This window comes from Corvus moneduloides, chromosome 2 (genome assembly GCF_009650955.1).
Source record: "Corvus moneduloides isolate bCorMon1 chromosome 2, bCorMon1.pri, whole genome shotgun sequence".
In the NCBI taxonomy this organism is placed as follows: Eukaryota; Metazoa; Chordata; class Aves; order Passeriformes; family Corvidae; genus Corvus; species Corvus moneduloides.
The window spans coordinates 108,079,083-108,105,127 of NC_045477.1; the positions used below are offsets into that span (position 1 = coordinate 108,079,083).

The 26,045-nt window shown below is 38.0% G+C and overlaps 1 protein-coding gene across 6 annotated transcripts in view; it reads right to left on the minus strand.

The window, feature by feature from the left end:
* Positions 1-26,045, minus strand: part of ADGRG2 (adhesion G protein-coupled receptor G2) — a 59,795-nt gene that overhangs the window by 32,157 nt on the left and 1,593 nt on the right. For 5 of the 6 annotated variants that reach the window (XM_032100760.1, XM_032100761.1, XM_032100757.1 and 2 more), the window contains exons 2-3: positions 15,910-16,028; positions 8,661-9,278 (exon numbers count right to left, since the gene is read on the minus strand). In XM_032100760.1, coding sequence (XP_031956651.1) covers positions 8,661-9,278; positions 15,910-16,027 — 736 coding nt within the window. In that variant the 5' untranslated portion in view covers position 16,028. The remainder of the gene's footprint in view (positions 1-8,660; positions 9,279-15,909; positions 16,029-26,045) is intronic. The other variant, XM_032100762.1, reaches the window with a different exon arrangement.

Sequence of the window (26,045 nt, forward strand, 5' to 3'; positions counted from 1 at the left end):
AATTTTCAGGAAAATTAGGACTTCTCACTATATTGTAAGTCCAGATAAAATACATATTCCTGTAAGGAATATATTCTAGAGCTCTTACATTGAAGTGCTGTTACTTTAACACTGTAAAGTGATTAGGAATTACAGATACCATAAAATTATTTTCTTAACACCTAGTGTAGGCTTGGGGAAGACCCTTAAAATACAATACCAACTTAAATAATATGCAGAACTGAAGCAGTAGCCAGATAAAATTATTCTGTATTGTTTAAACAGTAAATACTTTTAAAGGTAGAATGGTGCGAATAAAAATAATTGAGTGAAATTCTGGTTAGAGAAGGAAGCACCCTTCCACAGGTGGGCAGTCTGACTTTCCTACCACAAAAAGTGAATTCTATCTCCAAAAGTTTACTGGTCACTAGTCCTGTCCTAATCAGTGGTTAGGACCTTGTGCAAAAGCCCTTATCTCCAAAAATAGCTCTGGAGGAAATTAAATTCTCAAAAGGAGCCCACTTCTTGAATATGCAGCAGCTCAGAGCAAACACCACCACACTGCTTCTTCTGCCCACTTGAAAATGAAATCTGTACAGGGAATCTAACTTTAAGATCTTTCTCACAAACTCTTTTGGATTCAGTGTAGACAGTCTTGTCGTATACAAGCTGCCTTTTGCATCCTCCATACCCCTTCAACTTGCCTTGCAAATTTTTGTGGATACAAGTGGTACCCTGAGGTAGGTACAAAAACTGTACATTAACATATTTAGTTTTGTAGATTAGGAAAAAGACAGTGAACCCTAAAAATGCCAAATGTTTTTAATAACACATCCAGCAGTACAGGGAGTAAAATAAGCTAAACGTGAGCCATGCATATGGAGCTGGCAAATGCAGCAACTGATGATGGCATACATAATCTGAGGGACAATTTTTTTATGGACACCAGTCTAACCACGACTCCTCTTATAGTACAATAGTCACATGCCTACAGTTGCTAGAAATTGTCCATGAGTATGAGACTTGTCATTTATCAAGGTGCAGCATTAAGTTCATTAACCAAGCCTTTCACCAGAATCATCACTGCATACAGAAAGGAGGAAGGAGGAGAGACGTACATATTAATTTATTTGTTAACCCCGTGTTTAAGAACAAGAAAAGAAAGTGAATAGGGTTTATTTGGAGAAGGATTAGGGCTCAATCTAAAATATCCCTAAAGTTGACATGTAAAAAGGAAAGTAAAGTAACTTAAGATGTGTTAGTTACAAGCTAACAGAAAATTTATTGCTCTTAGGTTGTTTACTATTGATAAGAGCATGAAAATCCTTACCTGTGTGAAACTTCCATTTATTTGCTCTATGGATTTGCATTTGCAACACTGTTAGTTTAGGATCACCAAATCAATATACCTAACATATCCTATTCCAAAACAAGGGATTACACATCATAATAACACTTTGCTACATTTTCTCTAATAGAAAACACTCTTGAAGATTCAAACAGTAATTAAATAGGCAAAACCCAGTATTATTTTTTGCTTTTGTTGCAAGGGAGATAGAATAGGCCCCCACAAGAACTGTTTGGTTTCTTTTCTGAGGGAAAAGGCAACTTGATTAAATGAGATAAGCACCAGTTTCTGTTACTAACATGCATCATTAGAAACAAAAGCAGCAAGTCCCTTACTGTCTTCATATCACTTTGTACTGTTCCAACACAAATAGCTAGCTAAGCCACGACTTGGGAATCCCATCTGTGTAGGCAGAGGAAACTCTTCCACAGGTTTGAAACCTGTTTAGCAACTCTCACCATAGCTCCATACCACAGCTGCAAAAATTGTGACAACCTTCATTTCCCAATGACTTCGTCTCACAATGGGAACCAGTGTAACTTCAGCAGCTCCAGTCAGGAGACTAAACCTATTAACAGTACTTAAGGTTAGGTGCACAAACCAATATAGCTCTGAGAGAGACCAGGTACCTGGCCTAGTCTAAAAAAACAGCCTTGTGTTTACAGCATTCCTTAGCATGACAGCTTTTAATTCTCAGGCTACTGGACCTTTTAGGATGAGATGGTCTCCACATGTCCTGCTGAAGCTGTTCCACCAAGAAAAGCAGAGTTGAAAAATCAATTCAGCCAAAGGGAAAGAAAGGCAGAAGGAGGATTTGTAACACAGTGGTCAAGATGGGACAGATGGTTCTGGTCCCTTCACCAAAGGCACTGTCACTCAAAGTACACCATTTGTTCAGTAGCTCAGGCACAGGACAGAGAAAAAGCCCTTAAAGCATGAAAGGTGTACAGTGTTCTATCTCCAACTGTGATAATGAAAAAAAAATCCTTTTCTTCTCCCTACCTTCAATCTAACTTAGGAGCAGTACAGTCTTTCTTAAAATTTTTGGAAAGGCAACACCCTTTCTGATTCACCTGTCTTCAGACAACCTGGTCTGTGAGAAGCAGTTCAGTTTTTCCAGGGTGGAGAAGTGAGAAGCAGCTGGAATCTGGCTGCTGATAACAATTTCGTGCAAGAATGACATTACTGGCGGCAGTTTCTTGTCCTCCTGTCTCAGGGGAACATTGCTGCTGCTGACTAACGCTGTTTTACCTAACACTTCATGATCTCCTTTAAACCTTTGCAGAAAGCATCCTCTGAGCAAGCCACTACTGGGCTTTCCCAGGAGGAGAAAAACAGTCTGAACTTTAGTGAACTAGAGCCTCCCTATGGACTCTCCCCCTGCCCAGCCTGTGTGATAGGTGAGGAGGGGCAGGGGACAGCACAGTGAGAAGGGCTGTGTCAGCTGGCCTCTGTGTCAGGAAACACGTGAGAGAATGCAAGGGCAGCTGCTTTCTAGTCAGCTCCAGACACCAAACAGGCACTGAATGTAAGGAGCAGTAACAGCCCTGCCAAGCTGTAGAAGTACAACATTCCTGGCAGAGAAACATACATTTATGAACTTACACATGTAGGGCCTAGATGAGAGGTTTATGGAATGAAGTGACTAAAATTTTACTTATATTAATTGAAAAACATGACAAAAATGAGAACAGTTTGTATTAGCACCCAAGACCATTCTTTCAAAGCACAGGTAGTCTTGATTATGTTCAGCTTTCACAAAACAAATCAACAGCAAATGGAAGAATCCCAAAGGACAGTTTGGTGGTTATGTAATTTGGTCTCCTCAAGCCACAGTACTCGGCTGTCACCACAGAATGACATGAGATAACCACGACTGTATGTTGCTGCTAAGATCAGTTTTGACTTACAAATAAAAATAAAAATACAAGGAAATTTATAAAAATTGTATTTTCTAAATAAGAAATTACAGCACACTTATAGTGCTGAAAGTTTTTTCACCAAAAATTCAACTCATTCAGTCAGTGGAATTGATTTGCATGAAAAATTCCCACGAGAAAGGCCAAAGCCAAGCTTTTAATTCCAAATAGAAACCTAGTATCATTTCCTGGGTTAGGTAATTACAAGCATTTAACATTTAAAATGTTAATTCCACATTGCAATTTTTAAATCTATACACATCCTCTTCTAAACATTTTTACAGGCAACAGTTACCTGTTTATTACAGCGGTTACCAGAACTGTGCAGCATCCACTGCATTCCATTTGCATTCAGTGAAATGAAAATGCCCAGCATTGATACCTTTCACAAGACTTGCTCATGAACAAAACTGAGTAGCTCACACCGCAAAATTTCAAAATGGCGCTCTTCTAAAACCCTTTCTTTTGCAGAAACAGGCACTGAAAATATGACATTCAATTCTCCTATTCAAATTAAATCCATATTTTCCATTAAGAGATCGGGTTCCTTTAACATTTGACAAACCTTTCAGCTGAATAAACGTTCTGCCAAAATGAACCATTCTGTCACACAAGGCATTTGTAACAATAACACAAAAAAATCCTCCACAAGTTAATAGTTGTTAGTTAGTTGCACACTGGAAACATTAGCCTATCTTGATTTTCTACGTAAGGTAGATTTTGAGGCACATTGTATATAAGTTTACAGGATAAAACTTAAGTGCAATCTTAGTTTTATATTTTGGTGCCCCTCGTGACACCGTGTATCTCCTCTGACTCCCTGTGGTGGCACCATGGAAGAAAGGATGAATTATCACTGGCCATTAGACAGAAACAAATGTCAGCTTGTTCGCAGCAGGCTCGGTCACTTTGGCCAGTTCATTTTTAGTATCCTTAACAGAAAATTTAGGCTTAGTATTTTTAACTCAGCTTTGATGTTATACCGGTTGTAAGAAATTAGGTTATAAATTGTTTTTATCTGTTTGTGGAAAGCTGTACATTAGATACTGAGGTGAATCAAATTACCACTTCTCTGGATGGCTGATTACCAAAAAGCCACTTTGTTTGGTATCACAGAAGAGGGAGGGAACAAGAGCAAAAAAGGGAAGGTCAAACATGCGTTCTGTTAATAGGTACAAAGTAAAGTGCCACTTGACTCATCAAAAAGGCACTCCAGAGCTAGGTATTTTTTTCACATCACACTTTCTTCAAGAGCTTCTAGAGGTCTCTTTAGTATTCTGTCCTTACAGTTTTAGGAAAAAAAAATTGCATTGGGGCAAATAATTTCCTTTTTCATCTTCTGCTTTCATGATCCACTCAGTAAGCATAATAATACAGCCCAAGGTTTGGTACCCAGCAGGCTGGGATGCAGACCGGATGAGTGACGACTACATTTCCACTTTCTCCCTAAGGTGTAAAGCCTTGGGACTTCACCCTCCCTTCCAGGAAAGGTGATCCTGTCATCAGATGGGCACACAGTTGGGAAATCTTTAAATGGGATTACATGAGCCTAAAACAATCCTTATACCGCCCACATCTGCAACTGGAACAAAAGTCCAAACTGAAGTTTTCCTCTTCCTTGAGAATGCAGAGGTAAAACAGTCACACTGAGCACTGGTCACTCCCCATTTCTCCCATCAGCATTAAATTGCTCTGTACCCAGAAGCGTGGAAATGCCCTCCAGCAACACCTGCAGCAGGCTTAGCAATATTGAGTCAAAAGAGTACATGAAAAAGAGAGGGCAACATCTTAATCTTGAAGGTTGGACAGGACAGTTTAGAAAAATCATAAATGCTACAATATACTCACTAAATTTCAATTAGGATAAAAAGCAGCAGAAAGCAACAGGCTAAAAGTTAGAGCACCAATATGACAAATGAGATGGCAGTGCTTTATGATCAGTGATCCTATTTATGCCCCAAATCATCTATTTTATTTATTCATTGAAATTTGCTACAGATGTCCCATCATATCTGTGCTCCTTGCATAAATGCACAGTGTAACAATTTGGATATTTCTATTTGGATTAAGAAAGTTACTGTTTAATGTATAACTGAATGATTAATGTTTAAACAGTACATTTCACAGTGAAGTTATTATTAAAGGCAACTTGAAAGTATCACATGTAAAAATGACAACTGAAGAGCCGGTACTCATAGATGATTAAAGTTTCTTTTCAAGCATTTAGCACTTTAACCTCATTTATTTTCTTGTGTGTTTGTTCTCTTAAATCACCCCAAACTTTAGATTATTTAGTAGACTCTTTACTTGGATTATATAGAGACAATAGTGGTATCATTCATATTGTCCACATTAAAGTATGTTGCTACAAAGGAATCATTAATTAAGGAACAAGATAAAGAAATTTTCCAAGGTTAGAATTTGGAAGGGTGAGCACATCTTTCTTCAATTACATATTTTTAAATACCAGGAGGTTATCTGTAAAGTGAGACACATTCAACTTGTGGCACTCTTCTCTGCATATCACAGCTGTTATGCTACTTCTCTCTCACCAAGAGGGGAATTATCAAAGGAACATGAAGAATGTACATGGAAGGCCAGTAACGCACCAAGTGTGTGACCTCCTTCCCTGTCTGGCCCTGCCTGCAGTATTTACACCTGCTCAGTGTGCAGTGGCCACACCAAGAAGGAGAACCAGAAGACTGTCACTGGAAGGAGCAAGAGTGTCATCTTTAACTCAGATCTAAAGGTTTCACTATTGAGAACCATTAGTCCAAGAAATGTGAGCAGCTTCATCCCAAAGTGGGAAGCAGTCAGATATGTTCTTTCTTGCATATTTCAGATGCATAAAACACGCAGCTACTGCAAAGGTAATCCCAGCCACTTCTGGGGAGTGAGCTACTTGGTTAAAGTTAAGCATACCTTTAAATGCTAAGCATGTGTGTGAATCTCACCAGAGTCAGGATTTTGATCCTTATTAGACCTCAAACTGTTAAGAAAAAAATTAAACAAATCTTTGGTAATTTGAAAAATATTCATGAAAATAAATTATAAAAACTAAAGTAAATGAATCAGAAGAGTCAATACACAGAAAGGCAGGAAACGTGATGCTAAGTAAACCTAGACCTATTAATGGAGTGGATCACTGCCTATGAGACACCAATTAGACAATGGCTTACACTGCACAAAGACTTTGAGTGGTTAAGCAAAGAAGAAATCATAGAAATTACAGTAGCCTTTGACAGAACATTTTACAAATAATTGTTTTACGTAGGTACAAAATGCCAACCATGTCACAAAAAAAAATCTGAACCTTGTCCTCCAGCACAATTATGACTAATGAACCACTTCCTTTTCACCTTTTGTGCCTATAAAGTTTAGGACTTTCCAAAACTTTTGCCCTTTGCCAGTTACGTTCATTGCAGATGTAAAATTATATCCTTCTGCAGACTTACTACTCAAAGTTATTCTGTTTTAACAAAAAACCAGAGAAGCTTCCCAAATCAGGTGATTTTTACACAGGAGTTTGGAGGAACTCACTGAAAGAAATCAGATTGTAAGAGTAGTAGCAACATCAATTAAAATCACCTGACACGGACTGTTAGATATTCCTACTGTAAAAGCTTTGTTATCTATTGGACTATATTTGCTAAATATATGCTTTTCACCGCACAGCTTGGGGGAGATAATCAGCTAAAATGCATCTATTAGTGAAGAGAGGCCAATAAACTGTAAAAGAATTCCAGTAAGCTTCTCTTTGAAAAGCTGTTAATGCCCCCAGTTATCTAGAGGAGATAACTTATATTTGGCAGTAGAGATGGTCTCTGCACTGAAACAAACCCTGTTAGCATAGTTACTGCTTAGTCAGTTTGGCTAAGCAACAGAGCTTTGGAAACCACGCATCTTACACACTCACTAGAGATTCCACAAGCCACTAAATCGTGAATTCTAAACCCATTAATCACTTGGGGCTGGAGCTGGGCATTTCCTGATCAAGCTGTCCTGTGATGTTCAAGGATGCTCTATATTCAGGGCAGAAATTGCTGGAACAGAAAACAAGGAGGTTGTGCTTTCTGTGCATCAGTAGAAGACAATCAGATCCTCCACTGTGACCAAGATTTTCCCCACCATCCAGACATACCTCTCTCAGACTTTCTTTGTACCAAACTTATGTCTGGTAGCCAGAATGTTCCCCCTTTCAGCCTTAGGACTGTGTTCCTTCAAGCACAGCAACATATGAGTAAAAGAAAGACATTCTTTCTTCAGCTCCTTTCCCAAGTCACAATCTATCAAAGATGATGTTCTCCCAACTACAGCATCAGGGGCAGCAAAGGCATTTCATTCATTACAAACCAGTGCTGGCAGCATTCTCCATGAGTCCTGGTTTGTTGGACAGATTTCTTTCTCTCCCAGAAAAAGAAATCTGATCGCCTTATTTTACTGCCCTTACTAAGGCACTTTGAATCTGGTCCAGTCGGGCAGTGGTTATAAGATTATACAAATAAAAGATATTTTTGAATCAGCATGAAATAGATAGGTACATTTTTTAAGGATAAAGATTATGAAGACTGGTGCCACAGTTAAACTGAATCACTGATGCTATATAAAAATTTAAGGAAACAATAATTGAGGTAGTCACATTAAAATCTCTTAGGGGATAATATAATTTCCTACGATTGATAAATTGCATACCATCAAAGCTTGATTCAAGTTTGTCTTTTTTGCCAACAGATGTGATAGCAAAAGCTAAAAATAGGATTATTCTCTTGCTTGAACTCAGTTTCTCTAAAAATAAAATCTTGGTTTGGTTTGATTCAAAGGTTTTTGTGGTTCTTTTTCAGGGCAGAGGGGAATTTTGAGAAATATGTGAGAAACCATTTGGTCATTTTAATAAAGGAGGCATTACTGATACTGATAAAGAAATTGGATCATCCTATAATTCTTGCAGACCCTAGCTGCTGAATATGGTGTAATGCACCAGTGAAGCACTGAAAGCTGCACTCACTGAAATTTTGGCCCAGCAAATGAGAATGTGGAATGAGAACCAGCAATGCTTTCTTCTGTATTTATTCCCTGAACAGAAGATGTGCAAATTAACTATTTTAAGATGAAATTGATACATGCCCCAATACTCCAAGGAGTTTTAGTCGCATACATCCTGCTCCCATATTACACTAACGGTTGATAGACAAAAAAGTTGAAGCAAGTTGAAAATCTTTAAAGGACTGATGCTATACTTTTTCATTTGGATAAAAACTAGTGAAAGCTGCAGGTCCTCACATGATCTCATCAAGAATTTAGCTAGGAATGATTAATAGATTGACACTTCATAAAATCTGGAAGAGAAATGCTAAACATACTCAGATCAACTTTTGACTGAATTACTATTTCAAAAGCAATGCAGCGGTACTTACCACATTGTAAAGAGTTATCCTCTTCTACTGTCGTATTATAGGTCCAATCCTCCTTTCTCCAGCGTATAACACCGCTATCCTGGCAGTCCTTAGATTGTGTCATATTTGCCTTGTCCCACATTCTGAACAGGTACAGCTCCCCAGTCATTCCCTGGTGAGGTGACGCAGATGTACCTCGCAGCTTTGAACAGCCAAGTAAGAACTGGCCTTTTCCAGGCAAATTAAATTTCCCATTTAGTTTCTTGCGTGATTCTTGTTTTCCATTTATGAACACCTTCATCTCCTCATTGTCACTTTTCCACTGGATACATATTTGGTTCCAAGTGTTTTTACGAAGTCTTACAGTTGTATTTATTTGTTTTCTGAACAACCATATCTTCAATTTACCATGATCTCCTGTAAGTCCAAGATCATACTTATTTGCAGACAGATTGGTGTGAAGAGGTTTTTCAACATATACATATGCTGTCCACGGACTATTTGAGGAATACAGCTTGAGGTGCACACAGACAAGGAATTCTCTCAAGGGACGCAGAGAAACTCTTGATGACATACTCCACGGATCTTCACATGCAGTCTTAAAGACAGCTTTGTATCGCCCTAGGAAATCCTCCTGATCTAAATAAAGAAAAGGTGATTTGTAAAATGATTTAGTTTTAAAAAAGATCTTTCATACGAAAGTTATTCTTCAATATACTACTGTTTCTAGGCATTTTCCTAGGAGTTTTCAAAACAACACATTAAGAAACAATCTTGTAACCTACTCCTTTGGATTTATTTTTGTGATGGGGAAGTAACAAATTTGGAGGCAGTCAATAAATCCTAGCTGCTCATGAAAACTCTGAGGTAAAACTTACGCACAAGACCAAGGATGACCATGTAGACTCACAGAATCATTTAAGCTGGAAAAGACCTCCAAGATCATTGAGTCCAACTGTAAACCCCGCACTGCCAAGTCCACCACTAAACCACGTCCCTAAGTGCCACATCTACACATCTTTTAGGCACCTCCAGGGACAGACTCAACCACTTCTCTCCACAACTTAGTTCAATGCTTAGCAACCCTTTCCACGAAGAAATGTTTCCTAGTATCCAATCTAAACCTTCTCTGATGCAACTTGAGGCCATTTCTTCTTGTCCTGTCACTGGTTACTTAGGAGAAGGGACTGACCCCTATTTTGGTACAACCTCCCTTAAGGGAGAGAGCAATAGGGTCTCCCATGAGCCTTCTTTTCTCCAGGCTAAACAATCCCAGGTCCCTCAGCTGCTCCTCACAGGACTTGTGCTCCAGACTCTTCATCAGCTTCATTGCCCTTCTCTGGTCTTGCTCCAGCACCTCAATCTCTTTCTTGAAATGAGGGGCCCATAACTGAACACAGGATTTGAGATGTGGCCTCACCAGTGCCCAGTATAGGGGGACAATCACTGCCCTGGTCCTGCTGGCCGCACTGCTGCTGATCCAGGCCAGGATGCCATTGGCTTCTTGGCCACCCGGGCAAACATTGGCTCATGTTCAGCAGCTGTTGATCAACACCTCCAGATCCTTTCCAGCCACTCTTCTGCAAGCCTTTAGTGCTGCATGGGGTTGTCGTGACTCAAGTGCAGGACCTGGCACTTGGCCTTGTTGAACCTCATACAACTGAGGCTTCATTTTGCTCCCCATCCCTGTCTTCCAGCTCGGAGCACTGGGTACTCTGAGACTGAGGCAAAGAACACATGAAGTACACCAGCCTTTTCCTCATCCTTTGTCACTATGTTTCCCCCTTCAGCCAACAAAGGCTAGAGATTCTCCTTAGCCCTTCTGTTGCTAATGTTTTTATGGAGACATTTTTCGCTTTTATGGCAGTAGCCAGATTAAATTTTAGTTGGGTTTTGGCCCTTCTGATTTTCTCCCTGCCTATTCTTAAGACATCCTTGTAGTCCTCCCGAGTTTCCTGCCCTTTCTTCCAAAGCTCATAATCTCTTCTTTCATTCCTGAGTTCCAGCCAAAGCTCTCTGTTCAGCCAGGCTGTCATCTTCCCCACTGGCTCATCTTTCAGCACGGGATGACCTGCTCCTTCTTGAAGGATAATGTGCAGCCTTCCTGGACTCCTTTGCCCTTCAGGACTGCTCCCCAAGGGACTCCGTCAACCAGTCCCCTAAACATGCCAAAGTCTCCCTTCCAGAATCCAAGGTGACAGTTCTGCTGACTCCTCTCCTTACTTCTCCAAAAATTGAAAACTCATCATTTAGTGATTGCTGAGGCCTCCAACCGTCACATCAGCTACCAGCCCCCTCTGTTCATAAACAACAGCTCCAGCAGGGCACCTTCCCTATAAAACAAGTAGCTCCAGACAATGCCCCAAACACTGAAACTTGATCATAACTGTTCAGTTCTTGTAGGTGCCTTGTTTCCTCCATAGTCCCAGTACAGGAAAGGACAGACTTTTGTGGCTGTAGATATAAACTCTTTGGAGCTCTTATTTTGTGGAAATATCCACACTCCATTTGCATAATCATTATCATAGTTGCTTGCTTTATGGTGTACACATCAGCACCAAAATAAGAAAAAGTTCCTTTGGAACTTGAAATGGAACAACAGAAAAATGAAACAGGCTGGCAGATGCTCAGCCAGTGCAAGAGAACACATTACTGACACCTTTAAGGAGGTCATTATTTGTCCATCTATGCAGAGCTTTTATGTATGCTCCAGAGGACTTGTGGGATTAATGATGATTGGTCAGGGGTCAGACAAGCAGAAAATGATCAGCCAACATAGGAAAAAATCCTTTTCCATTAGCTCCTCTGTAAGAAGACAAACTTCCAGGCAACTTGGATCAGGGTTTTTTTTTCCAGGGTAGGTTACATTCATAGTCCTAGTTAGTTGTCAAGATTGCAGCCAGCTCTTCTGTGATGTTCTCAAGCAACCAGAGCACCAGCTTTCATCAGGCCAGCTCCGACAATTTTTCTGTCTCTTGACCTCCAGGCTCTCAAATTTCTTTTTCAATAGCAACACGTGAAAACAATGAGAAAGTTCCTAACTTCCAAGTGCAGCTTGATAGGTACAAGCTACCAGAAAAAGTCTGAAACACAAAATATATCAATCCAGTTTCATGGAAAGTCATTGATATCTATTCTTGTTGCATCCTATAGCTCTGTGATGCTAACTAGCAGAAACGCACAGGTTTTTTTCACAACCCTGAATCATTCCTGAAGTTAAGTACTATGCAAGGCTATAGACTAAACAAAAAACTCCCTGGGTACAGGCTGAATTAGGTGAAAATCCTAACTCACAGACAATGGATTTTGAATGGTGAGTTAATACTTAGATTGGATTTAAATGGCAATGGAGAAGGAAAGACGTACTTGACCCAACAGCAAACCTCCCCTGCCTAACCCTGCAGCATGAATTCACTCATTCCGTTTGGCCACTTGTCAGAGTCTGAAAGCAAAATCTGGGATACTCAGCTAAGAACACTTCAGCATGGAAAACTAATTTTTAAAATTACTTAAAAGCTGGATGAGGAAGACTGGATGGGAGGGGAAAGTGTCATAGAAGATGAGATTTTTAGATACAGACTCAAATGTACCTACCTTTTTAACTAAAACTAAAATAGATCTACCACCTTACAGCATGGACAGATCATAAGGAAACTGCTTTTATAAAGGAAACAGCCATCTAATAACATGCCAACACTGGTGACACAGTCTTCCCAAATTAAAAAAATTGCTCAAGTCTTTCATTATTGAGCAGAAATTTTGCTGAAGGTTTTGGAAGACTTGATGCAGCAGCTGTTCCTCAGACAGTGTATGTCAGAAGTATCTTTGCATGACTCATATTGCCTCCAAAATTCCTCTAAGCAATCTTGAACGTGCAGAGATGGCCAAATTGACTGGTAAAGGCAGTTTCCTGACACAGCTTCAAAACTTGAAGTCACTGTTAACTATCCAAATTGACAGACTAGAATTCCACTCCTGAGCAAAAATACTAATCAAAACTTGAAGTCTCATCATCAGACTTGGTTTTGGAAATGAACAAATTCTGAGAGAGGCTTGATTTCATGTTAAGCATTAAATCAGTGTTGATGTGCCAACAGTGAATTAAAGGGCTGCTAAATTCTCTTACGTTCTTTAGGGAAATTGTCACTTCAAAATTGTCAAGGGAGCCAGAGTGAACATAAACTTGCAGATGAAAACAGTCATAAGACAGGTAGCCAACAAAAATTACACAAAATGAGATCAATCTGCTGATGAATTCTCCTGGTCTGCTTTATATAATCCAAAAAGATTGCTGTTGATCAATACGCAAGGCCTGAAGAATTAATTTAAACTAAGAAAAGTGTTTACATAGAGAGGTCTACACTTCTGGAAACTGGAAAGCTGGCCCACTTTGCTCTAAACAGTCATAAAAAAGAAAGTGCCAAAAAGGGATGCCAAAGTTAATAAAGTAGATACCAATACTATCTGAATTGTTACAAGACAGGGTTGGAAATTTTAATACAGTTTATCTACCCAAAGAATGCTGAAAAAGCACAAAGGAAATCATAATCATAGTCAGAAAATGCACTTTGCTGTTTCAAGTGAGTGCAGTACAGCCTTACATTAGAAATTAATTATCAGTATTATCTTGACTAAGTCTCCTTGATATGTGAGTGAATGCAATGTAGGTAGGAGATGACATTACAGTAAAGCCTTTGGAAGATCTGTTAATTGTCACTTATTATCTCTAGCAATGGTGCTTGTGGGCTGCAACCCACCCTTGACCACAGAACTGAGGAGCTGGAACTGGCTGTGCTCTGACAGTGGCATTTCTGTCTTATAATTAGTCTCCATGCATCCAGACTACACAATACATTCAGAAAAGTAGCCATGAACACACCTTTATCACGACAGCACAGAAGGGGTAGCACAGTGGAAAGAATGCTTCAAACATCTCCAGAGTAAGAAAACTCAGGAAAAAATAAATAATGATAATAACTTTAAAAAAAATTCAAAAAACCCCACAATTTGGAGCGAAGGAGTTGCCATGCAATAGTAATCGTGGGCTGAGTTTTCAATGTCTTTTGCTGTATTTGGGCACATAAGCCTTTTCAGAAGCGCGAGTTTTTTCTTCTTACTATACTTATTTCTAATAGATGCAAAACCTGGGGGTTTTACCCTCAGTAAAACTAAAAGCATGTACTTAGTAAGCATGTCCTCTTAAGCCCTAAAAGAAATCCTGAAATGTATGCACACACTTCCAACAGTTTAAAATAAACTTTCTGAGAATGACAACATAAACCAAAAAAAGCAATCTCCTTCTTTTTTCTAAACATTCTTAGATAATGATAACTGATACCTTTACAAGAGGTAGCCAACCGTAGGTATTAAGAATTAGACCTACAGGAGCAGATTCTCTCAGCACATAAGCAGCAGTGTTATTTTCCTTATATTACAAATAACCACTCTATCAGCATTACTACACTCAGGTATTCTCTTGAATAAAAATAGTCACAAGTTTATGTGTCTGCACACTCTGGCTTTTAACTAGTAACAACAATAGTCATTAACTTCCTTGCAAGTGTTTGTCACCTGTGACAAATTTGGCTCACTACAGTCCATTGAAATGATGTCAAAAGACTCTTGTATACTCAAGTATTCCATCTACAGCTTGTAACTGTTCTTTATAAAAAGTTTAAAACTCTAAACGTTCTGCATGTGGGTCACTTGATTCTGTTGAGTATTTTGAAAATCTGAAGCTAAGAACTGTTTCCTCAAAATCAACGTCATCCATCCTTTTCATTCACAGTTCTATTTGTTTAGCTGGGGATAAACAACATCACATTATCCAGCATTCTGAGCATCAGAAAGAACACAGGAAGTTCTTCTCTCTTCATATTTTTTGGAGAACACAAACATATTTTGGCATCTCAGATGAGGAGAGAACTGAGTAGAAATGGTGCTGGTAGTACTAAAACCCTAAAACCAAAAACCCCCAATAATATAGGGGGAAAACATAAACACACTCTTGTGTCAGTTAAGCTTTTCTTGAAGATTACTGAGTTTTAAGTGATTCAAAGGTGAAAAATGAAATCCCTCTTTGCTTGCTTCCTCAGAACTTTAGACACAATCAAATTTTCCCTGAAAAACTCTTCTATGACATCCGTCCATCTGCTGAGCAGCTCTGTCTTTCTTACTATTTAATGTACAAGAAATTAAAACCTCTCCATCTTAGTAGCAGGTCTATCACCTGAATCTCAGACATGCCTCAATAGAAACATTTTGTGAAAATTACTATATTTGGAGAATTAGAGTAAGAAATAGCCTAGTTTGTAACCTGTGAAATCTCATTGCTTGTACAATGTCGTGAAGCAGGCATACTTAAATTTAAAAAAATCAGGCAGTAAATCTGAACTGCAAGAAATTCTGACCTTCTAGACTAAGATAACATGCCACAAATGCAGCTTCTGAAATTAGCCATTAAGTACATGGCAAAAAGCACTATCAATTTTTTAATACTCTAAGCACATTACTAACATGATAAATGTATGTAGTGGGTTCGGTATTACACACCACTGATACAAGGAAACTTTATGAATGACGAGCACTGTTATCTTTATCACCTGAGGTCCAGAGCAGTGACAGACTAACCATTAGTTTACAGAATAGCCATGAAGAAACACAGATTATTTTACCCCACTTTATTCTACTTTATGTCACAGAAAAGCATCACCACATTAGCTATCCAATTTGTACAAGAACCTTACGGATTTATTTTTTTACTGTTACATAAAGAGCATAAACTGCCAAGTTCAAATACATCATTTCTGTTACATGTTTTGGACCTTATTACCTTTTCCTTAGCCATATTCAGATCCACAACCAAGATCATATTCTACACTCACACATGCCCAAAAAAGCTCAAAGGATCTTATGGTGATTTTGCAAGAGGAGTGTAAAAGATTTAACAACATGTTCTGAAAATAGTAACACTTTCAGTTAAAAAAAACCCCAGCAATAAAATAATTTGTCTTGTTACTACAAATTGTGTCTTGGTTCTCTCCTCATGCATAGCCTAGAAGTTACTACCAATGATTTTTTATGAAAACATGAAAGGCATCCAAAATGCTAAGCACCAACTGTTTCATTTCTTGTTATTGACAGTTCTTCCTCTTGATTGCAAGAGGCAAAACTTGCCTGTCCTGAATATGTTCAAAAGTCCTATTCATCAAGACTAATGTTATTTATTTGGAATACCAACACTAGACAAATGAGGAAAAAATTCTCTTACCTTTGCTTGCTGTAGCCAGGAATAACTGAAGTAAAAGGACCGCTTGAACAATCTTGAATCTCAAGAAAATGTCCTGTATTCTGCCAACACAGCAGTGCTGTTTTCCCCAGACAACCATTCTAGAAGAAATAATTAAATAAATAAACCACGACTAGAAAACGTGTAGGTGTGTGGACATCATGACAAAATATGTTTCCAACGTGAGCATAAATCTTCCCAACCCTGTTATACTATTGGGTATATATTGCAGAGAAATGCACAGATACTCTGTATATTGCCAAGACACTAAGAGAGAAAGAGCTGTTTGCTGAAAGGAAAAAAAAACCCAAAACCAAAAAACCCATTCAAGCTCTAATTCTCCAAAGACTACAAATACATCAGAGCATGGCCATGGCTCCTTGCACAAGTAAGACTTTCAAGATTTGAAAAACAAACCCCTCCAAAATATTTGCACACAACAACAACAAAATACCCAACCAAAAGCTGACAGAGAAAGCATGGAAAGGTTATCCAAAAGCTTTATTAATCTCAGTAAGTATGCAAGAAAGCATCTCTTCAGTCCATTACCCACATGTTCTCTCATGTAACACTTTAACAGCAAGACTGTGAATGCCTAAGTAAGAAGCAAGATTTTGATTCCCAATCCTCGTCCTATTATCAAGGCAAGAAGCTACACCAAAAAAAAAAAAAAAAAAAAGATAAATTCCACAAATCACTGTGGGCAGCAAGTTCACAAACAGTATCATGAAAACCTGGTTTTCTACCTTTCCTCCTAGTGATGGTTGTCTAATGTGAGCAACAGGACAAAAGAAAATGCGTTGAAAAAAAGGATGTGTCTTCTATTATAAGAGATATCGTTCTATGAAATAATTTTTTTAAGATCTATTCAAAAAAGCGTACATCTGAGTATTTTGCACGCCGAAAGAAACATTCAGATGCTTGTTGCATGCATTAATTCTTAAATAAAAAGGTTTAGATACATAGTGGCAAGTGATTCTATAGCTGATTCTTGAAACATGCACAGCAGTAAACTTTACACATTGACTACCTTTCATGTATCACCTTTAGGGTATAACAGAGCATTCTGCCTGACAGCACAACTTTTCCATCACAAGCTGGGTGCATGTGCAAGTACGCTGGTCAGCACTCACACTGCTCACAAACTGCACTGTGCTTCTGCTCACGCTGTGTCAGGCTGCAGTAGATTCCCTTCTTTCCAGGCACTGTAAATGGTGAACTCTTTCAGGAATTTTACATTTTTTTAAGGTTAGGGCTAAAATGCCATTTTTTGGCAAGCATTCACACAAATGTAAATATTTATTAATTTACAATGGTTACTATTGGCTGAACTCTGCAAGAGAAGTGCCACAGGAATAAACTGAGAAACAGTGAAGTTGCTAAGCAAATGAAGCTTTGGAAATTGATTAAACATACATGCAAATAAATTATACACATATAACAACATAACATAGAAAGCATAAAGCAAAGGCTTTTTAAAAATTAAGAGCACTGCAACATTGTTGCCAGTGTTTTCAAGAATTATGCAATGTTCAATACTTCTAACAAACATAAAAAAGCTGACAGAAAATAAATCATATGCTAAAACAATGGTCATACCTAATATACACAATCCTATGCAGGAACAGATCGAAACCAAACAAAAACAAGTTTAAAATGGGAACAAATGTCAAAGGTGGGCTAGCTTTCTAAAGATCCCCAGGAAACATGTTCAAACCTGTACTCAGCTTGCTTCTCAGAATGTCTAAAAACCATGTATTAATAAAGTTGTTCCATCAGCAAACTGAGTAGCAGAATTACATTAATTATCCTAAGAACCTGATAATGAAAACTGTTGTGCTTAAATACATCTGACAACTTCAAGACTGTTCATCTACAATATAATTTCCTAGGATTAAAAGAGATGCTTATCCACAAACTGTGTTTCCTTTCTTTGCTTACTCACACTTCCCATTCTAGTCTCAAATTAGGTTACTTCCAAGCAAAACCAAGCTGCCATTCTATTCTTATATTTTATGGGGAAATCTCTTCTTTAGTACCCAAACCATCTATCCACAGTGAGGTATTTAGACAACAAAACAAACACAACTGCCAGCATCCCTTGTCTCTACTACCTAGACACCAAGAGTTGAAATGTGAATGGGATGGAGCCCAAAAATACTCAGTGGCATCCACAAGTGTAGCCACCAATGCTAGCAAGTAATGAGGCAAGCTGCTTGCTTTGTGTCACTAATACTGATTCAGAATGCTCCTACATTCCCTGCTTTTAGTTTTCTCCTTAAGCCTCAGTCCTGCACACAGATACACATGAAATGAGCTGACTAGGACAGAGGTTTTCTCCTCAACCACCAAGCATGCCTTCTATTTTGTTTGGCAGACCTCATTAGACAATGATGTTAGTGTCCCATCCCCCAGAAATAAAAACTGCATTACAAAAGTCTAAATTTGAGTACAGGAGCCAAGAAATTCCTGGTACTGACTCCAGACCTGTCTGAGCACTTTGTAGCCCTGAGGAGTTTGAATGGACCTTCTTCTAACTCTGGCACTTCAGAGCGAGCTTTGCTAGTATTTGTCCAGTGTTTAAACAAAAGGCTGTAATAAATACTTTCTGTACATTTAGGTTTTTATCTCATCTGGGCTTTTTTGACATTGATCTCACTTCCTGAGATGGGCCTGGCAAAGACAAATAGGGACAGAGGCAGAGCTTCTTGTTGATTGAACACAGTCACATCAAGAACTCCAAAACTATTCAAAGCTATGAATGAAAATTAATGATCCCAGGCAAAGCAATAAAATCCAGATAGCAGGAAACTGAGTAAATGTATAAAGAGAAATACTGACATGGTCACAGCTCAACCGACTTTTTGCAAGACTTTGGACAGTTACACTGCTCAAGATCTGTTCCAATGTCCAGATAAAATATGCAATTAAAAGAGAATTACCTAAGAGAGGTAAAATTACATTTGTGTTCCTTTTTTTTGCAACAATGTTGTTTAAGCACTACCAAAGAAAAAGATGCTGCTAGCTTTGGTATATTTTTAAAGGAAAAAAAGCAAGATATAAAACACAATTTCACCATATCTATTCAAATGAAGATCATATGATACATTCCAAAACATTTGGCCATTACGTTCTTCTTAAATTTATTTAAGTTCTTTCCTGTATTAGAATCCTAAATCTTTACTCTTAATGATCCTGAGCACTAATGTAATTGCGATATATAATTGTGGACATTATAGAATTAGGCATAAGGGATTATTTTCATTTGGTTTTAATTTTGCTCATTTGCTCAAATGAACACTTGTATTGTTCTTTATAATAGAAGAATACAGCATGACTGAGAGATCTCAGCATGAATATGCATAGTTTTTGCAGTAGGATGAAAAATTTTCACTTGTATATCAAGCAAATCTAATCAAGTACAACAGTTACTGAGCCGCCCAAATGTGGGGAAAGAATTCTATGCACAGACTACAGGTAAAGATGCAACCAGCTGTCTTCAATTTCTCAGTTACAACTAAGTCATTTTTATTTACAAAGAGCTAAGTGTCTGAAGAAGATGACAATATAAAACATTTCTTTATGGTCAGCAGAAAAAAAGAAAATTCAGAAAATAGAAATTAAAGGCTCAGGCATAAATCTGTTACCTCTTGTTTTCTCTCCACGAAGAGTGTTCTATTTTGACCAATTACAACCTTGTAGCATTGGTACCCAGGTCTCACAACATTTCACACCATCTTACTAATTTGAAAGTCAAATTAGAATTGACAGAGATTTTCTTAAATGAACAAACATACTTTGAAAAACTAAATTTTTTTGTCTGTTGTGTTATACGTGTTCCAGTTCTGCATTAATATCACATTCTTTGCAAATTAAAGGGGTTAGTGGAAACAAAGACAGGAAAATGGTATAAAAGGAGTTTGTATTCTTATTATTAATACTAATTAGCTCATGCCATGCTAGTTTACTACTTTCCAAGTGTGCACCCATGGGTGATAGATCAAGACATTTAGGACTTACCTTCAGCAACTGCTTGCCTTGTACTACAGCAGATATACTTTCATAGGATTAAAGATGAAGAAAGTGCAAAACATAAAAACAGCTGTTGTGTTCTCTAAAGTATTTTGCTAAATCACTTTTGGAAAAATACATACGAATTTCACAATTCCTGTTGAAAATACATATTTACTAGCAGTATTTAACATTTAATAAACTATTAGTTCTTTTATGCAAAGTTTTAGGCAGAGCAGGTTTTCACTGCCAATGCATAAACAGTGGATTACAGAAACTTACGTTGGAAATCATGGCCCAAAACAATAATTCATTTACTTCAAATAATGCTGTCCGTCTACTGCTGCACTTCAAACTGCTTTGTTCAAGCCACACTTATTTCATCCGTATTCTCTGGGTCTCATTCTGTCCTCTGTAGTCATCCCCTAATAAGATTTTGGATTTCAATAAAAATATTTCTCAAATTTATAGAAGTTACTGCTGAGGAGAAGGGTAATAATGAATGGTAAGCTTCTGGCTGCTGTTCTGTGATATTCTGCCTTATTCAAGTCTATACCAGGTGATAAAAGGCTAAAAAGAGCAAGAGAAACACATCATACTGCCCAGGTATGAGAACTTCTTGATGTCTTTCCTTTCAGAAATGTAAGGCTGAAGACTTCTTCCATCAACTCCTTATATTTTCCAGACTGGAACCAAAATGCAGTAAAGTTTTAATGTTATTTTTAAATTTTGGCTGGAGCAACTTAGATGTAATAGGGAGGACGCTTATGTTGGAAGCTCTTGTGTCACAGTTAATCTTGGCACACACAGTATTCACTGATTTAACAGCAGAAGTAGCACCATTGATTTTAAAATGTTGTTCCATGGGGGTTTTTTTTATGTGTTTTTCCAAAATACAGTAACAGGATTATTACTGTCTGATAACAATTTGGTTTTCATTAATTTTCTCCAGTGTTAATCATGTCTGTAAAAACTGTATTCTTTATGGTCACCGTGTTCATACAGTTACTTTATGTAGAACACTAGCTTTTTCTAAGACTGTAATGGTAATGTGTTCAAGTACCTTCCTCCTGACATAAATCTTCACTGTTTTCAAAGACATTAAATATTTTACTTTTTAATAAGTTGGCTTACAGATAGCAACCAGCCACTTTGGTACAGACATCAATCATGTACAAAACTCATAGCTGGTTGATTGAGTTCTTATGAGAACTGAACAGGAGGATGAACTCTCTGAGAAATCCATTCTTTTGTTTAGCCTTCCAACTGTTGCAGGATACTGCCATTAGAAAGACTTTTTAATATATTTTATTTCACAAATACCAAGCTGTGCAAGCCAAGGTCTGCCTTCAGTTCAACTCACAGATCTCCCCTTAGATTCATCTAAAAGTGCCAACTTAATGACTCAGACCTGTGTAAGTGGATTCAGGAATGGAATGTGCTATTGGATGGCTCTCCATTACTGACCTCAGTGCCAAAAATACTGCACTTTTGGTACTTAATTCTCTTGTACAGCAACTTGTGTCCTATATAGTGCAAAAACAGGGCAGGGGACAATTACAAGCAAGTTTTGTTCCCTCTTATCCAGACTGGAAATGTTTCACCTCCTCATATCCAATTGTCACCTGGGAGATGAGCAAGAGGCCTTTCTCTAGCTTTTATAAAAGTTTTACACTATCCAGGAAATCCTTATCTGCACGATGTATTCCCTCAAGAGCACAGTATTGCCCACACCCTCTATTAATCCTAGAGCAAACTAAAAAGCCCTTCAGTGACAATGCCTGAGCAGGTTTCCTCTCAAAAGAGTTTACAGAGTACTGATGAAGCATGGCAAGCAGAGATGCAATGAAAGTAGTTGTTTGTCACAAGTCTGATTATTTCAACTACAGACAGGCTGTTTACATTTTCCTTAATACTTTGGGGTATGGACGTATATAGGTTTAAGGGAGGGGGAAACAACAAGACGTGTTCTGCAGAGAAGACGACCACACAAAGGCTGGCACATCAGAAAAGATTAAAAGAACACTACGCGTGCACCTTGAGCCATATAAGAACATGAGAAAAGGTATACAGAGATATAAGCACAAAAAAGTAGACAAAAAGTTTTCAAAAGCCTTTGTATTCAGTTACAGGACTTGATTTGATGCAGAGAGAAAGAGGGAAGGACAAAGACTTTTATAAACCTCAAATATTCATATTAGTGAACAATGCAAGCAGACTGTGAGGAGTCAGGTGAGGACCAGGCACACCAAAAAAGAAGACCATCCAGCTCATGCTTTCAATTTTCCTACTTTTCAGAAAAATAAGACTTCTAAAAGTTTCATCTTACTGTAAGTGGGGGAAAATAAAAAGCAAATAGTTGTTTCTGCTCAGTTTACACTTTTCTTCCCCACTCTCCTTTTCAAGCTCTCTTGGCTTGAACAGCAACACTTTAGAAAAGAAATTATACTGTGATTTCATCCTAAGCTTCACTTTATGGACTTAACAGGTGTCTTGGATCCTGCTCTTGGAGCTCTTAAAATTTCTCTGGAAGCTAAGAAGCACAATATTTGGTGGTGGTTTTTGGTTGAAAGAGGGGGTGTGGGGGTGGTTTATAACAGTCTCTCAGGCTTTTTCAGTCAACAGCCCAATGACCAAAACTAATAGTTTGTACCACAGAAATAAAACTCATCAGTTTGGAAAGATGGATGCACTAAAGCAAGCATCTTCCAAAGTCCCACTAAAACTCTGATAAAGAATATGTCATCACTACCCTACACAGCCTAAGGAAATACAGTCATGTTGGCACTTCAGCCTTCACATGGGGTAAACACTTAGGGAACCTCTATTAAGACATTCGAGGAAACAGGGTTACGCCAGAACTGCATTCTGGGCCTCCTTTAGCACTTCTCAGGGTTCAATGTAAGTCTCTGCAGGGGGACAGGAAATGGTACCATTGCCTGCATTAGACTACTACAACTGAAACAAGTTAGTCAATAGCAAACATCTCTAAATACTTGAAAGTCATCACACAGGTGAGTAGATGACTCGAAAGCAACTTCAGAAAAGTTTATTTAAATCGGAGCCATTCCTGTGTGCAATCCCCACAAATGTATCAGCTCAAAAAATTTACGTTGTACAACTAGATTCCACATGGCTTTTTTCAACATCACCACCTCTATTAAAAAAAAAAAATATTTGCCTTCCCAGAAATAAACCACAATCACCACATTGCTGACTTGTTGAAACATTGATGAGGGTGAAAAAAAGAAAGCATTTTTAATTCAACTTATATGAACATTGGGACTATGCTATGAATAAGTAATGGTGGAACAAAGTCACCTCAAAACATGAAGAAACCCATCAGAAACCCATTCAGTCAGCTTATGTCCATAATTAATTTGGTGCAAAAGAAACAAAGATATTCAAAGTCTTGTTGGGAACTCAGAACCTAAACATGGAATTTGGCAGCATTCATAGTCATGCATGCCCAGATGTCTAATAAATTCAGGCAGAGAGGCACAGTAATTTTTTCTCTAAAGAAAGGGACTTATTAAAGGAATATTTTGAACACTAAAAGCATCAGTAAAAGATGCTAAGTTTTGTTATGTGTGCAAAATAACATTTCCATAATTATAATAATCACATTACTCCTTGTCTTTCTAGTTCTACCATTTCTAAACATGTCACATATTATCAAACATGACAACCTCTGGCAAACCTTCTGATGGATCTCTTAGACCTTAACTCCTGAATGATTCCTTTAAGGAACACCATAAATGAGAACATAGTGCTTAATTTGTGAAGTGTGGTGGTCGGTGAACCTACGTTACAAGGGACAGAGTGTGCTCAGTAAGACAAGTCCCCAGTACCACAAGAACCACTTTATGTTAGGGTGACCAGAAAGGCTTCTCCCAGGATGCTTGTTCTGTTATGTTAATCTATCCCAGTTTGGATTCCCCGGTTGCCTGTCAGCCTCTACCCCTTGCCACTCCCCCAGAGCTTCCCCATTAGTCCCTCTTCCCTAGTCCCATCTTTTCCCCACCCCCGGATAAGCTCCCGGATCGCCAGTGTTCTCTCATCTTTGCCCCTGAATCTTCGGCAGTGTAGAGGCAATAAATGCTCCTGCTGGAACTCATGCAAAGGCCCTTCCCATCTCCTTGCAACCATCTTTATACTGAAGCGAGCCGTGCGTTTGTGCCTGCACGCATGTGAGCTACAGGGCCAGACAGAGACAGTAATAGTGAAAGGTTGTTCTTTTTTGGTAACTAAGGCATCACTTGAGGTACTCATGCAAATTTCAGAAAATATAAATAATGTGGTAAGTTCTAGTAATTTTCTATAAATTCTACAGATTGAAGAAGTATTTTAAGTAGATTGGGGAACTTTATTAAGTATTTCTTTTCTATATACTGTCTCATCTAGTATAACTGACACTCTACAGTCTTCTTTTAAAACAAACAAAAATAAGCTAATCATGTTCCTAACTATACTTTTTCTATGAGCTGGTAAGAACACTGTATTTAAGCAGCCAGCAGAAGATGACCTAGAACAGAACAACAAAATCACATTTTTATAAGGCACTAGCTGAAAAGCAGCTGTTGTGTCAAACAGTATTTATATTTCTGTGCTACAGAACTCCTCAATAAAAGAAAGACAGAAAACACTGAGTCGGGGACTTGAACTGCCAGATACACTTCTAAAATCTTGTATTAGTTCCACTGCATAACACCTGCAATAAAACTGTCCTGAAGCTGATGTAGGTAGCACTCACAGGTTGAGTACCTGTGGCATACAAAATATTCAGCTCACAGCTGAAGACAAATCCATGTGACTCATGAAGGGAGGAGTTTGAGATCCACTTTTTTTGTCTTTGATTTAATGTCAGCTACAAAAGACTCTTTGTCCATCCTGAACAACAATAAATTTCAAAGGTATTTTGTCACAAAAGGAATGCAAGACTCCCAAGTAATTGAGTCCTATTAATTACCATATAGTTATACAAGCCTATCTTTTTCATAGAGCAATTATAGATCCTTTCCAAACTGTAACTCCACCAGGAATTTATGACTGGAAAGAGTAAGACCCTCATAATCATGAGCACCTATCTAACAAACGAAATGATCAACTCTATTCATGTTCACAAGCTGAGTAGCACCTACCAACAAATTAATATTCTGTAAATCCTTGCATCTGGAAAAGAGCAAAGCTTTTAATTGAACCTAGATATAAAACTACTGGTAGACTTACCATTTATCAGAAAGCTAACATTTCAGGCCAAATAACATGACTTATTAATGCTAATTCTTACATTGACGTCTATGAGATTACTTGCACGAGCTACCCTTTGGCCTTCAAATAATCTAATCTATTATTCCACTGAAAACATAAAACTTCAAACTCAAGTGTAGTGATCAGTTTTAAAGCTAAACTGCATTTGCCAAGGCCACTGATCATATTACATGCTAGGAACTAAGAATTGTCCCAATTTAACAAGAGTTATTCCCCCATGAACTCCCAAACTTTCTCAATCTGCCAACACTCTACAGTTACTAGTGGAAGACCTGACTAAAAGCACTCACAGCAAAAAAACTGTATATATTGGGTAATTAACTTGAGAAAAGGAATTCAGTCCTTCATCTCTCTCCAACTGGCCCTAATCTGAGCCAATTTGTGTTGATGTATTAGAAACAGAAGTTTAACATTAAATTTGGAAGGCACTGAAGAAAAATGAACATGCTAACAAACTCCATTTTATCTATAGAATTACCTTAAGATACTAAAGTAATATTAATAAAGATACCAATAACACTAGTTCAGTTGGTACCATAGTAGAAGTAACATAATATTATCTTACAGTGTAGGCAGAAAATTTTGTGGCCCCAATTCATATCTGAGCAAATTCTGTTTATGTGCAATTTCTTTCCTGCATCTTTTTTCAAAGCATTCCACTTCAGAGCTTTGTCTTCATCATTAAATTATAAGTGTGCTTCCTCAGTGAAGACAAGTACTTGGAGATCCTCCTAAGCAAAGACATGTTTTTTGTTCTTTAGTTTAATTCAACAAACACACTACTGGTCACCTAGCAGAGGAACAAATCTTGCTTGTTTACCCCATGGAAACAGTTA